The 14,212-nt window shown below is 64.8% G+C and overlaps 2 protein-coding genes across 4 annotated transcripts; one reads left to right on the forward strand and one right to left on the reverse strand.

Moving 5' to 3' along the window:
* Positions 1-1,072: 1,072 nt before the first annotated feature.
* SLC25A39 (solute carrier family 25 member 39) lies at positions 1,073-7,140 on the forward strand. Of its 2 annotated transcripts, XM_064733899.1 has the most exons (12): positions 1,073-1,177; positions 3,377-3,485; positions 3,571-3,630; positions 4,094-4,138; positions 4,780-4,889; positions 5,012-5,079; positions 5,191-5,315; positions 5,456-5,629; positions 5,726-5,835; positions 5,972-6,053; positions 6,133-6,222; positions 6,302-7,140. In XM_064733899.1, exons 2-12 carry the CDS (start codon positions 3,389-3,391, stop codon positions 6,418-6,420), a joined length of 1,080 nt encoding a protein of 359 aa, XP_064589969.1. In that variant the 5' UTR covers positions 1,073-1,177; positions 3,377-3,388; the 3' UTR covers positions 6,421-7,140. The 2 variants fall into 2 exon arrangements, with proteins under 2 accessions (XP_064589969.1, XP_064589970.1); XM_064733900.1 differs by lacking the exon at positions 4,094-4,138.
* Positions 7,141-7,243: 103 nt separating this feature from the next.
* RUNDC3A (RUN domain containing 3A) lies at positions 7,244-12,499 on the reverse strand. Of its 2 annotated transcripts, XM_064733887.1 has the most exons (11): positions 12,278-12,498; positions 10,670-10,785; positions 10,398-10,531; positions 9,689-9,774; positions 9,475-9,564; positions 9,316-9,396; positions 9,039-9,204; positions 8,691-8,848; positions 8,402-8,539; positions 8,170-8,276; positions 7,244-7,948 (listed from the first exon to the last, which is right to left on the reverse strand). In XM_064733887.1, the coding sequence occupies exons 1-11, from the start codon at positions 12,382-12,384 to the stop codon at positions 7,806-7,808; spliced, it is 1,326 nt and encodes a 441-aa protein (XP_064589957.1). In that variant the 5' UTR covers positions 12,385-12,498; the 3' UTR covers positions 7,244-7,805. The 2 variants fall into 2 exon arrangements, with proteins under 2 accessions (XP_064589957.1, XP_064589958.1); XM_064733888.1 differs by lacking the exon at positions 8,170-8,276 and having other exon boundaries at positions 12,278-12,499.
* Between the last annotated feature and the right edge of the window lie 1,713 nt (positions 12,500-14,212).

The following is a 14,212-nucleotide window of genomic DNA, read 5'->3' on the forward strand; positions in this document are numbered from 1 at the left end:
CGCCCCCTGCTCAGAGGGCCGGGCAGAGCTGCAGGGAGCGTGGCACAGGACGGGGAGATGCTGGGTGATGCTCACAGTGCTTTGGGAACTGAGAGCCTTTGTTCCTCTGCAGGCAGCACAGTGGCACTGGGCCTGGCACGGCACTGTGCCCATGTCCCAGCCTGATGCAATGAGCGTGCAACCCCGGTGGGCTCAGGATGGTGAGGGTCAGGGCCTCAGCACAGTGAGTGTGCAAGGCACAGCCTTCTGCCAGCGTGGAGTCTGAGTGTGCAAGGTGAACCCCTTTGCCAGCACAGTGAGTGTGCAAGATGGGCCCCTCTGTCAGCACCACGAGTGTGCAGAGCACGTACAAGGTGTGTACAGGGTGTTTGTGTCCCAGGTGTTTCTGTATTCCAGGAGTTTCTCTATTCCAGGTGTTTCTGTATTCCAGTTGTTTCTGTTTCTGTATCCCAGCTGTTTCTGTGTCTGTATCCCAGCTGTTTCTCTGTCCCAGCTGTTTCTGTATTCCAGGTGTTTCTCTATTCCAGCTGTTTCTGTAAACCAGCTGTTTACTCCAAGTGTGTCTCTAGTCCAGCCGTTTCTGTGCCTCTATTCCAGCTGTGTCTCTATTCCAGCTGTTTCTGTGTCTGTATCCCAGGTGTGTCTCTATTCCAGCTGTTTCCCTATCCCAGCAGTTTCTGTGTCTGTATCCCAGGTGTGTCTCTATTCCAGCTGTTTCTGTGTCTGTATCCCAGGTGTGTCTCTATTCCAGCTGTTTCCCTATCCCAGCTGTTTCTGTGTCTGTATCCCAGGTGTGTCTCTATTCCAGCTGTTTCCCTATCCCAGCAGTTTCTGTGTCTGTATCCCAGGTGTGTCTCTATTCCAGCTGTTTCTGTGTCTGTATCCCCGGTGTGTCTCTATTCCAGCTGTTTCCCTATTCCAGCTGTTTCTGTGTCTGTGTCCCAGGTGTGTCTCTATTCCAGCTGTTTCCCTATCCCAGCTGTTTCTGGGTGCCGCGGCTCCCCCGGGCCGGCAGGGGGCGCAGTGGTGCGCGGGGCTCATTGCGCATGCGCGGGGCGGGACGGGCGGAAGCGCGGCGGAGGGCGAGGGGCGCCCATGGGGCTCCTTAAAGGCGCCGCCGGCGCGGAGCCGCCTCCCGGTCCCGGAGGGACGCGCCAAGCCTGGCTGGAATGAGCAGGTGGGGCGGAACCCTCGGCACTTCCCCCGACACCCCCGTTCCCCCCACGTCATCCCCGCTCGTGGTCCGGCACGCGTCACCGCTGCCTCAGTTTCCCCCGGTGTCGGGGCTCGTGCGGCCGCTGAGGGCGTGGAGGCGGCCGCAGGGACCCCCGGGCTCCCCTCACGGGGAGGAGGCGCACCCCGGGCCTGCGAGAGGGAGGTGTAGGGCCAGGGGAGGGGGCACAGCCCTGGGTTGGAGGGCACGAACCCCTGCAGGCTCCAGGCAGGGGGAGAAACCGCTCAGGGGCTCGGCCCCAGGATGGGGGGCCGGGGCTGCTCGGGGACATAGCGGAACTGTCCCTGCCCCGGGCCAGGCTCCTCGGGGACACAACAGCTCTGTCCCTGCTCCTGGCAGAGCTCTCTGTGCCCCAGCTGGAGGGGATCCCCCCGGGCTGCCAGGTGGGGACCCCGCTTCACCGCCCCGAGGCTGGAGCAGCCCAGGGCCAAGGATTTCCCTCAGGCTCAGGGCTGGGGTCAGCTGGGCCCTTCCAGCCCGGCAAGAGCCCCTTGGGCTTCCCCGCAGGCCCCGTCCCTGGGAATTGTTTGCATCGATCACCTTAAGCCGTGTTTATTTTCCCCGTTGTTGTCACCGTGCCATAGCCAGCCCCACTGACACGCCAGGCAGAGCAGGGCTCTGGGTTTGGGGGTATATTTTAGGGCTCTGGATTTATTGGCATATTATAGGGCTCTGGGTTTAGGGGCATATTTTAGGGCTCTGGGTTTAGGGGCATATTATAGGGCTCTGGGTTTAGGGGCATATTATAGGGCTCTGGGTTTAATGGCATATTTTAGGGCTCTGGGTTTAAGGGTGTATTTTACCCTGCACGGAAAAGGGAGCAGCTCCCAGCTGAGAGGGGAGCTTGGACACAAACAGGAAGCCCTGGAGGTGCCCCAATGCCCAGCAGCAGCAGCGGGGCTGTGCTGGGGCACGTCACAAGGAGAGAGTTTATCAGGTGGGGCAGAGCTGGGAGCAAGAGATTTCCCCTGGCTTGCGTCAGGCTGAGCAGCAGGGCTGGGTCACAGGATCCGGAGGCAGCGCCCTGCCCGTGGCACGGTTCTGCAGTGGCTGTGGGGTCAGTGGGGCACGTGCCACGCTGCCATGGTGTGATGGGTGCCCAGAGAGCGCCCACATCCTGGGGCACTGCAGGGTGTGGGCTCGGACAGGCCCAGCTCCCCGTGGGGCTGGCACATGGGCAGGGCTGGGATGGATCCAGCTCTCCCAGTGGGGCTGGTGCCTGTGCCAGGGCAGACCCAGCTCCCAAGGGGGCTGGCACGTGTGGCTTCAGCACAGACCTGTCCCAACTTGCAGCCTTGGTCACCCAACAATTCCTGAGCCCATAAAGGGGAGATTTATGACTTCTCTGACCTTGCGAATTGATGAGTCAGATGGTGAAGTTTTTTTGCTGCGTTCCCAGGCTTTAAAGAACCCTGGGTTCCCAGAGCCTGGAAGCTCTCCTGCTATGGCCCTGTCCCAGCATGATAATGATCCCCAGGCTGCAGCGAGGGGGAGCAGCTGGTGCTGAATGTGCCGAGGGTCATTTCTCCACATCCTTCTCGCTGGGAAGGGTGTGATATCCCCTGCTTCCCGAGGGCAGCACACCAGCCCTGGAGGCTGCAGTCTTGCCAAGCCCAGCGGGATCAGGCAGGAGGTTTCAGATGCCTAAACCCTTCCTGGGATTCTTGTTGCAAACTCATGAGGGGGATCTCCCCCTCCCTGGTGTCCTGCCATGGCTGCACTGGGCTCTGCTGCCATCGCAGCCAGAGCTGGGGAGGGCTGTCACCGTCACAGCATGGCTGCTCTTTGGACTTTGTTCCTTCCTTTCCTTAATTTTCCGAGCGCAGGGAGGGGACGGTCCTCCTTCCCCAAGGACATGGAAGGCTGGACTGTCTCCACCTCTGCAGCCAGGCTGGGCCTGCTGCCAGCGTGGGGCCAGGGGGTGTTATCAGGGCTGGGCTGGCCCTGGGAGCCAGTCCCTGTCACCCCCCAGGCCCCGCTGATTGTGGGGGGCCCTCGGTGCCGTGTGCTGCAGCGATAGCACGGCGGGCAGGGGACACCTGTGGGACACTCTGCTGGGCTGGGGATGCTGGGGGGGCTCCAGGGGACCTCACCCCTGGACAGGGACCCCCAGGCTTCAGCATCCTCTGCTCTGCATTGCAGGGGGACAGTGCCATGGCTGAGAAGCTGCCGCCGAGCCCCGGCGGGGGCATCACGCCACTGCAGCAGATGCTGGCCTCGGGGACAGGGGCCATCCTCACCTCCCTCTTCGGTGAGCATAGAGGGGCGGGTGCCAGGGCAGGGGACTGGCACAGGGCTGGCATGGCTAAGGGATGGTGTCTCTGGTGTCTTTGCAGTGACGCCGCTGGACGTGGTGAAGATCCGGCTGCAGGCCCAGAGGACCCCCTTCTCCAAAGGTAACCCTGCTCGGGGCAGGGTGGGGGGCTGCAGCCAGTCCCCTGGCAGGGGTGTCTCAGCTGGCACAGCTGGTGGCAGGGTCTCTGCTCTGGAGCGTGGGGCCATGGCAAGGTGGCAGGTTACCATGGGCCTGGGGGCCCTGCTGGGGGAGCTGGGCTGGTGCTTGGCTCTGTCCTTGTCCCTCCACAGCCCCGTGCCTGGCAGCCCCCAGCCCTCCAGAGGCTCAGCCTGCTGCAGCTGCTGCCCTTTGTTCCAGTCTCCATGCTGCTCCCCTTGGGCCTGCCCCTTCCTGTGGGCTCACTGGGCTGGGGCTGGCCCCAAGGGACTGGTTTGGTGACAATAGGAACTGCTTGGGAAGCGGCTGTGGGGGCATGCAGTCACCCACAGAGCTGTCCTGCTGCCCAGCCCCGGGTGGTGGCGTGTCCCCTGTGGTTGCTCAGTGTGTCCCATTGTGTGTTTCAGTGTTGGCAGCGCAGTCAGTGCCCTGGGGCGCTCAGCCGGCCACATGTGAGTACGCCGGGGGCTCCTGCTGCCAGTGGCTTTGCTTTCCCAAGCCTTCATCCTGGTTTGCTTCTCCACTGGTGGTGGCTTGGGCTCCTCTGGCTGTGGGGACATCCCTGCACTGTGGGGGCTGACACTGTCCCCAGCCCAGGCTGCCCTGCAGCCCTGCTTTGGGGCTGGCTGTGCCACATCTATGGGGATCTGTTGTGCAGCTGGGCTGGCTGTGTGTGGTCTTGTCACTCTGTCCTGCTGCCACATCAAAGTCCCCTTGGATTTTTCCTAACTGGTGCCCTTTGTGCCTGGCTTGGGAGCACAGTGGCAGGGCCAATGCTGATGTCCCCACTGTGCCAAGACAGCAGAGCCAAGACCAAGTGAGGAATAAACCCTCTCCCAGTGCTGGCAGTGGGTCCTGCTGTGTGCCCACCCCTGCCATGGAGCTGGGTGTCCCCATCCCTGGCTCTGGCCATGATCAGACCCTTGTGCAGGGTTGTTCCTCTCCTGGTCTCGGGCTGGTCCACACTGGGCTCAGGCACTGAGGGTTTGGCTCCTTCCTGGAAGACGTGGCAGCTTTGGGACCAGATGTGCAGGGCATGGGGCGGAGGGGAAGGCTCTCCTGTGTGATGGCAGTGCTGTTGTTTCCTCCTCAGGGAAGTGTTTCCTCTACTGCAACGGGCTCATGGACCACCTGTACGTGTGCCAGAACGGCAGCAGCTGCACCGCCTGGTACAAGGCCCCCGGGCACTTCACTGGCACGCTGGTAGGAGCTCCAGGCATGGCCAGGGCCTCCCCACCCCAGAGGGCTGTCAGGGTGTTTTCTGGGGGTTGTTTGTCCTTCTCCCACCTGTAACTGCTGTCCCTGGTGCTCCTCTCTCTCCCCAGGATGCTTTTGTGAAGATCACGCGCAATGAGGGCATCAGATCTCTGTGGAGCGGCCTGCCCCCCACCCTGTGAGTTTGGGGATTCTGGCTGCTACCACCTGCCCAGGAATACAAGTCCCAAGCTCCCTGCCAGCCCCCAGGGAGGCCATGTGCCCCTCACTGCCCTTCTCCTCCTCGCAGGGTCATGGCCGTGCCAGCCACCGTTATTTACTTCACCACCTACGACCAGCTCCGGGACTACCTGCGCACCCGGGTGGGGAGCTGGAACCACTACATCCCCCTGCTGGCTGGGGCCCTGGCCAGGCGTGAGTGCCCCTCCTCTCTGGGGTCCCCCATGCCCACTCAGTGCCCACATTCAGTGCTGGCTCTCCTGGCACGGTGCTGGTGGCTCTGGGACGGCCACTGGAGCGGACAGAGCTCACTCCCCGTGTCCCTTGTGTTGCAGTGGGTGCTGTGACAGTCATCAGCCCCCTGGAGCTGATCCGCACCAAGATGCAGTCCCGGCAGCTCAGCTACCGCGAGCTGCGTGTGTGCATCCAGTCTGCAGTGGCCCAGGACGGCTGGCTGTCCCTCTGGAGGGGCTGGGGACCCACCGTGCTGCGGGACGTCCCCTTCTCGGGTATGCCTGGGGGGCACTGGGGCGTGGGGGGCCCAGGGCAGCCCTGTGCTGGTGTGGGGGTGCCCGCTGGTAGCCCTGGTGTCTCCTCTCCCCCAGCTCTGTACTGGTTTAACTACGAGCTGGTGAGGTCGTGGCTCTGCAGGCAGCCCTGGCTGGACGGCTCCACGTTCACGGTCAGCTTCGCATCCGGGGCCATCTCTGGCACGGTGAGTTTGGGATGCTGGGGCTCCCCTGGGGGGTTGGTGCCTGTGGGAGGGAGGAGTGGGGCTGGGAGGTGACAGCAGAGCTGGCACTGGGCAGGAACGCCAGGTCCTGGCTCACCATGCAGTGCCAACCCCACAGGTGGCCGCGGTGCTGACGCTGCCCTTCGACGTGGTCAAAACGCATCGGCAGATCCAGCTGGGAGACAGTGAGGTGCACCCAGGTGAGGGGCTGGCTCCAGGGGGGCACCCAGCACTGCCCAGGGTGCCCCCCAAGCCTCACCTGCTGCCCTCTCCCCACAGTCACAGCCTGCAGGCCTTCCAAGCCTTCCTCCACCTGGCTGCTCATGCAGCGGATCCGCGCCGAGTCTGGCACCCGGGGGCTGTTTGCAGGTGAGGGTGTGCCCTGGTTCCATGCTGGGGTTCTGGGTGCCCTGGTGTCACCCCAGGGCTCACAGCTCTGTCCTTGCAGGGTTCCTGCCCCGCGTCATCAAGGTAGCACCTGCCTGCGCCATCATGATCAGCACCTATGAGTTTGGCAAGAGCTTCTTCCAGAAGCTGAACCAGGAGCAGCAGCTGCGGGGATTGTGAGCAGGCCTGGGGCAGGGCTGGCCGTGGCCGTGCCCAGGGGACAGTGCCAGCCCTGCTCCAGCCAGGTGTCCCAGGAGCAGGGATCTGCACTCGGCCGTGCAGAGCCCAAGTGCCTTCGTTCCTGCTCTGCCTCCCGCTGCCCGCACACGGAGCCAGGGCCAGCCTGCCCCACTCCCTGTCCCAGCCACTCTGGGGGACATCTGTGCCTGCTGCTGTGACACTGGGGGGAAATGGAGCCCCCCACGCCCATCCCTTGGGGCTGGACAGATGCTGCTGTTGGATTCATGGACACTCTGGCAAGGATGGGGTGTCCCAGGAGACTTGGCCTGGCAGGAGATGGAGCTGGGGCCGTGGCAAGGACCAAACCCCAGAGCTTGGGGGCTTCTCTGCCTGCCTGGGCCCCCCAGCCCTGCTCTGCCTGGGGATCTGCCCCTCCTGACCATCACTCACACACAGCCTCGCCTTGCTGGCTCTGCATGGCATGGGGACACGTCAGGACCCCCTCCCTGCCTCTGGACCTCTCCCACTCGGGATGTCCCCATCCCCTGTCAGACCACCCTGTGTGGGGACAGACCTCACTGCTGCTCCGGGGGGCCATTGTGGCCCCCCTGCCCCATCCTTCCACTGCAAGGGCCTGCCCAGCTCTGGGCACTGCCCCCTTACCCCGGGACTCATGGAGGGGACTTCTCCTCATTTCTTAAATAAAATAGTTGTCTCTTAGTGGAAGGATTTCTCTCTGTGTGCTGGGGGGCTGTAGAGACACCTTGTGGCAGGGGGGCACAAGGGCTCTGTTCCCAGCTGGGGGGGTGGGTGACAGGCCAGCTCTTCTTGCTGCGTTTATTGATTCCTTTTGCTCCAACAAGGCAGATGGGGCAGAAATAAAAACCAAAATCACCCAAAACAACCCAAAACCCAGGGGAGGACGGGGAGGAAGGGGGAAGAAGAGGTCCCCCTTCTTCATCTTCTTCATCCCCCTTGCAGGATGCTGCTGCAAGGGGGGCAGGCAGCCCCCAGAGTGCAGGGAAGCTGGGGAAGGCCAGGTGGGCACCAGGGGCTGAGCAGGACGGACAGAGGGGCCACGCTGGACCCCCACCCTGGAAGGGGCCTGGCCCGGCCCCCCCTCACTCCCCAGCAGCTGTCACTGCCGCTGTCCCCCCACCGTGGCACAGTTCATTCCCCCAGTCCTGCACCCCCATCCCAGCAGGTCCGTGTCTCCAGCCGGGGTCCAGGGTGGGGTCTCCGGGTGGGGAGGGGGCTGCCCGTCCCAGCCTCCCCGGTGGGATCAGCGGCGAGTCCCTCGTGGTGCCCGGGGTGCGAGGGGGGCCGAGCTCGGTCAGTCCTGCGCCGTCAGGCGGGGCCGGGGGGCGGCGCGGGGCCCGGGGCTCTCAGCTGGGGCTGCGGGTCGGGCTGGCTTCCGTGCTGTCGCTCACCAGGCACTCGTTGGACTTGAGGCTGGCCAGGGACTTGCAGCTGGGCAGGGAGGCCAGGGAGCCGCAGAGCCCCAGCATGGAGGGCGTGGGGTCCTTCCCTGCGGGCAGAGAGGGCGTCACGGGGGGCTCGGGCTCGGGTCCCTGCCCTGCCACCCCGGGGGGACAGGCACCTCCTCTCCGGGGGTGACTGGGTGTCCCTGCACTGCTGGGGCAGCATCCCAACCGCGAGGAGGGGGCTGCTGGAGGGTCCTGACACCGGGTGCATGGGGGGAGACGTGCTGGGCCCCAGGGGCGCCCTATGGTGGGTGGGGGGTCTTACCCAAGGGCCCCCAGGGCTCCCCTTCGCGCTTGCCCTCGCCCAGGCGCTGGGAGTCGGAGCTGAGGCTGTTCTCGGCCGAGAGCTGGTCGGTGCTCACGAAGCTGTGCCTGCAGGGGGACAGCTCTGAGCCCCCGGGGCTGGCACAGCTCTTCTGCCCCTCCCTCCCCCCGTGTCCCCCCTCCCGGGGCAGGGCAGGGTGCTTGGCAGGTCTCTGCCCTCACTGTGAGCTTACCTTCTGTAGAGTTTGCTGTCCGAGCCGCTCTCGTTGCCATTGAGGGTTCCCAGGGAGGGCCACTGGTTGACCAGGGGTGTCACCATCTCCTTGGAGAGCTGGGCCAGCTGTGGGTTCTCGCAGGGGATCAGCCCCGTCCTGCAGCAAAGGCAGGGGCTCGGCACCTGGCACAGCCACCAGTGCTGGGCACCTGCCAGGTGACACGGCCCATGGCATGTGTGGGGCACTGGGGACACCCAGCCTGGCTCCCCCAGCCCCCCGAGCCCCCCGGCAGTGGGTCCCCACTCACAGCTGCTCCTGCAGCTCCAGGATGACGCCCTCCAGCTCCCTCTTCTCCAGCTGGTTCTGCACCATCACCTCCTCCAGCCGGAGCTTCAGCCGCTTGTTCTCCGCCTCCAGGTCCTTCAGCTGCGACTCCCGCAGCCTCACCAGCTCCTCCAGGTACCCCTGTGGGAAGTCACCATCAGTGGTGCCCCGCTGCCACCACCCCCAGCGTCCCCAGGGCCATCCAGAGTGACAGAGAGCGGCTGGGTCACCGCAGCAGCAGGATGAAAAGCTGAGGGCACCACTGAGGCAGAGATGCTCCAGGCTGGAGCATCCTAGGGAAGCTGATACCCTGCTGGCCCCAGCCTGGTACCTTCTGGGCATAAACAATGCGGAATTTCTGCTCCATCTTGCGCCACTTGTTGTACCAGCTGTCCTCGTCGGTGACCAGGGGCAGGTAGGGGTGCTCAGGTGAGCTGTCCTCGCTCGTGCTGCTCTCCACACTGCCCCGCTCCTCCTCCTCGCTCAGGTAGTCATAGCTGGGGGGTGTGGGGGCTCAGCAGGGCTCTCAGGGGTTCAGGGAGCCCCATCGTGGTGCTGGGGCAGAGACAGGGGGGTCCCCACCCCAGGAAGGGCAGCCCAGCTCCTACCTCTGCGTGAACTTCAGGTAGGGCGTGTAGTCGATGACCACGGGCGTTTTACCGTCCATCACCTCTCCCTTCAGGCAGAAGCTGAGCAGGGGCAGCAGGAGAAGGTCAGGGAACCCCGAGGCTGTCACTGAGGGGTCCCGCTGTGCCACCTGTCCCTACCTGAAGTCGATGGCGCTGAGCCCGATGAGCATCCCCGTGAGCACTGTGGACTCCTCCCGCAGCATGATGGCCCCGTCGTCGTAGAACCGCCTGTGGGGAGCACACGGCTGGCTGTGCCCCCCAAAACCCACCCTGGCACCCCCAAACCCACCCTGGCACCCCCACACACCCCGGTGCAGGTGTGGCCGTGGCCGCCAGGGCCGGGGCTGCTCACCTGGTGGTGCGAGTGTCCCTCAGGGCCGTGGAGATGTACTCGGACATTCGCTTCTCCATCAGCGCCACGCGGATCCACGCCCGGCCCTGCGAGGCAGCACCCGGGCACTCCTGAGGGTGGGGGCTGCCCCGGGGGTCCCCACATCCCCACCCACCCCCAGGAGTGGCTTTCAGCCCCTTTTTTGGTACCATGGGGAGGCACAGCTGCTGTTGTGTCCCAAGGGCCCTATGGTGTGGGAGGGAGCTGCAGGAGGGCAGGGGAGGGGAGCAAGGTGGGGGGACAGAGGATGGGGATGGGATGGGGATGGGGATGGGATGGGATGGGGATGGGATGGGATGGGATGGGATGGGATGGGATGGGATGGGATGGGATGGGATGGGATGGGATGGGATAGGAATATAGATGGGTCCATGTCCCAGAGTCAGGGTAGAGTGTATGGAAACGGGCAGGCATAAAATGGGGATGGGGATGGGGTGGGAATGGGGATGAAGATGGGTCCATGTCCCAGAGTCAGGGTAGAGTGTATGGAAACGGGCAGGCATAAAATGGGGATGGGGATGAAGATGGGGATGTAAATGTAATGGGATGGGGTGGGGTGGGATGGGCATGTAGATGGGTCCATGTACCAGGGTCAGGGTGGAGTGTATGGAAACAGGGGCAGGCATAGAAATGGGGACAGGGACAGGGACAGGACTGGTGCCTTCCCAACCTTGGCCCTGGAGGTGCTGATGTTCTCCATGTTCTCGATGCTGCTGACGCAGTTGTTGGGCACCTTGCTGCAGGCCAGGCGGATGTAATCCCAAAACCCGCGCTGTCCATCAGAGCTGAACCAGCTGACAGGGCCTGCGGGCACCCACGGGCTGCTCAGGGGCTGCAGTGCCAGCACAGCCCCTCCAGCAGAGCTGGACACCCTTCCTGCTGTGTCCCCATCCACCACAGGACACGGGGATGGGACAGGGACAGCCCTGGGGCCAGCACTACCTTTGAAGCGGTGGCTGAGGATCTGCTCGAGGATGGCAGCGAAGTTAACGAACTCCTCAGAGGAGTCATCGATGGGATCTGCCGTGTACTTCTCCAGAAGGGTCTTCACTGAGAACCTGGCCAGGGAGGGGACGGTGTCACAGCAGGGAGGGGACACCCCCAGCCCTGGCAGGCTCGGGGCTTTCAGCAAAGCTCTTTTGCAGCTGTTGGCTCCCGCTCCCGGCAGCGGGAAGAGGGCGTCGGGCTGGGCTGTGGCTCGGTGACCCCCCTGTCCCCGTGTCCCCAGGGACCCCGCTGCTCCCCGCCGTGCAAGTGGCCAGGAAGGGCGAACAAAGGCCCCCTTCCTCCCGGCCGTGCGCGGGCGGTGATGGCTTCCCCTTCCGCCCGGCCGCTCGTGCTCGGGGCGCAGCGACGCCGAGGACAGGGCACGGACCAGGCACCATGCACGGGGCAGGTGTTTGCCGGGGGGCATCGCCCCCTCTGTGGGCTCTGTGGGTCACAGCTGTCAGAGGGATCCCTTTGGCAGCAGCTGGAGGGTGTCCCATTCTGGCACTGGGGGCTGCAGGTGCCTCGTGGCACAGCAGTGAGGGCTGGAGGTGTCCTGGTGGGGATCCAGAGGGTCTCCATGTGGTGACAATGGGGTCTTTAGGTGCCCCATGCCATGGCAAGGAGATCCAATGTGTGCCCATGTCATGGCAGTGGGGTGTGGAGGTGCCCCGTGCCAAGCTGAGGAGCCCTGGGGTCCCCACACCCCAAATGAGGCCCTGGGGGTCCCTGCCAGGCTGCCCAGGCCCGGGTACCTCCCACATCCCCCCAGCCCTGGGCCAGGCTCCAGCACCCCCAGCACCCCCAGCCCCTCACCGGGCCCCCGGGGGTGTCACCGCCCCCCGGCAGGAGCCACCAGCCCCCCAAACCCCGTCCCTGCGCCCCATCGCTGCCCCCCCATCCCGGTCCAGCCGCGAGTCTCCATGACAACGCTCATCCTCCATCCTTCATCCCCCATCCCCGCCGCTCCGGGGCCCTGACGTCACTTCCTGGGCCCCCGCCCGCATGGGGGTCCCCAACCCCAGCCCCCCACCCGCACCCCGCTGCCCCCAGCACCCCCCTCACCCTCCAGGTCCCCCCGCCATCCCCGGCGGCCCCCGACATCCCCGCGCCGGCCGCCTCCATGTTGTCACTGTGTCCCCCGCCCCCTGTCTCCCCCTTCACGACCCCTCCCCAGCACCTATAGATCCCCACAGCCCCCCGGAGCCTCCAGGAACCCCCCGGAACCCCCTGGAACCCCCTGGAACCCCCGGAACCCCCCAGAACCCCGCACCGCCGCAGCCCCGCGCCCCCCCTTTCCCGCATCCCCATCCTCCTCCTCCTCCTCCCCCCTCCAAACCTGAATTTCCCCCCCTCAAAAAGCGACCGCAGCCACAACAAACCCCCCCAAAGGGCGAGGGGGCGGCGGGGGGGAGGGATGAACCCCCCACCCCTCCCCAGCACGGCCCCTCCCCGCCCCCCATCCCCTCCATCCCCACCGCCGGTGGTCGCTTCTCCCTCCCCCCTCTCCTCTCCCTTCCTCTCCCCTCCTCTCCCCCCTCCCCATTTTGCCGTGCCCCCCACCTGCAGACGGTGATGAGGTTTTTCCTCTCCACGGCGATGTTCCTGGAGGAAGCCTTCTTGGAGGAGAGCCCCAGAGCCATGGCAGCCGGCACCCAGCTCGCTTCCATGCACGGCCCCGGCGCCGCGGCCGCGGGCGATGCCCCTTCCCCCGTGGGGACCCCCCCGGCCCCGGCCCGCGGCCCCCGCTCCGCGCTCGCTTTGCTCCGCCGGTGCCCACGCCACGGGCCGTGCGCCGCCCCCCCCCCCCCAAAGGGATGCTCTCTCTCCCCGCCCCCGGCCCCCCAAATCTCTCTCCGGGGGATGGGGGGGGCACGGCAGGGAGGGGAGGGCGGGGGTCCCTCCGTGGGTCACCCCCTGTCCCTCCCGGCGCGGTGAGACACTGCTGGGTAAAGCCACGGGGAGGGGGCACCCACGGGGGTTTGGGGTTTTTTTGCCCGTCCCCGGCACCCCCGGGGGTTTTGAGGGGTCTTTTGCCCACTCCCCACACCCCACGGGGTTTTGAGGGGTCTTTTGCCCACTCCCCACACCCCATGGGGTTTTGGGGGGAGTCTTTTGCCCACCCTCGGCACCCCCAGGGTTTTGGAGGGTCTTTTGCCCACCCCAGGCTCAGATCAGCACCCCTTGCCTTGCCCTGCATCCATCCCCGTTTTGGGGGGCTGAGCATCACCCCCCCATCCCCCCGGGGGTCTGATCCCACCACCTTCATGGGGTGGGCGGGGGTGCCTGTGCCGAGGGGCAGCGCCCCCAGCCCCGTTCTTCAGCGTGCCTCAGTTTCCCCGTTGTTGCGACAGAGAAATTGGGAACAAGGCTGGTGAATCCCACAGCAGCCACGTAAACCTCCACCAAACAGCCCCCAAATAAATCAGAGTCACCCTCAGCACTCAGACACCCCCGTGGGGACATGTGCCACCTCCCTGTGCCCACCACCGGGGTGCCTCTGCCAAGAGAACCGGGCTGGGGGGGAAAGGTGGGCACAGGGCGGGGAGGGACCCCCAAAATCCCCGAGGCTGGGCAGGGAGGGGAGCCCTTGGCAGTGCCCAGATAAGGCCGGGGCCGTTATCGGGACACCCAGACCCAGCACCACCCCTCTGTCCCCTGGGGGTGCCACCAGGTCCCCAATGTGTGCCATGAGCCCCCAGGCTGGATGGCACAGCGGGGACAGCTCGGGTGCCACCTCACTGTGGGGGGACCCTGTGGGGGTCCCCAGGTACCAGGGGTGGGATGGGAATGTGTGTGTGCACAGGTGGGTGTGCACAGGTGTGTGTGTGTGTGTGTGTGTGTGTGTGCAATGCTCACCACCTCGCCCTGGGACTGGGATTGGGATTTTGGGCCTGAAATTCTTTTAGGAAAGCTGTAAATGTAGAGACACACTCCTCTCTCTCTGTGTGTGTGTGTGTGTGTGTGTGTGTGTGTGTGTGCAAGGCTCACCCACCTTGTCCCGGGATTGGGATTTTGGGCCTGAGATCCTTTTAGGAAGGCTGTACATGTAGAGACACACACATTTGTGTGCACACACGTCCACAGGTGTGTGTGGGTGTGCAAGGCTCACCCACCTCACCCTTGCCCTGGGATTGGGATTTTGGGCCTGAGATCCTTTTAGGAAGGCTGTGCATGTAGAGACACACACATTTGTGTGCACACACATCCACAGGTGTGAGCACAGGTGTGCACACACACACAGGGACACGGGCCCCTCACACACAGGTGTGCCCATAGGTGCCCTCACCCCTGCCCTCCCCCAAAGCATCGCCCCTTCTCCAGGGCCCCCCAATCCCATGGCACACAGGGACACCCCATCCCGTGTCCCCCTGCTCCTCCTCCCCGGGGAACCTCCCCAGGAACCCCCTTTTTTTTTTTTAATTTTTTTTTTTTTTTTACGAGAACACCCCAACCCCGCGGGAAGGGAGGGGGGACACGGGGGGATCCCGGGGATTC

Source organism: Zonotrichia leucophrys, chromosome 27 (genome assembly GCF_028769735.1).
Source record: "Zonotrichia leucophrys gambelii isolate GWCS_2022_RI chromosome 27, RI_Zleu_2.0, whole genome shotgun sequence".
NCBI classification, from domain to species: Eukaryota; Metazoa; Chordata; class Aves; order Passeriformes; family Passerellidae; genus Zonotrichia; species Zonotrichia leucophrys.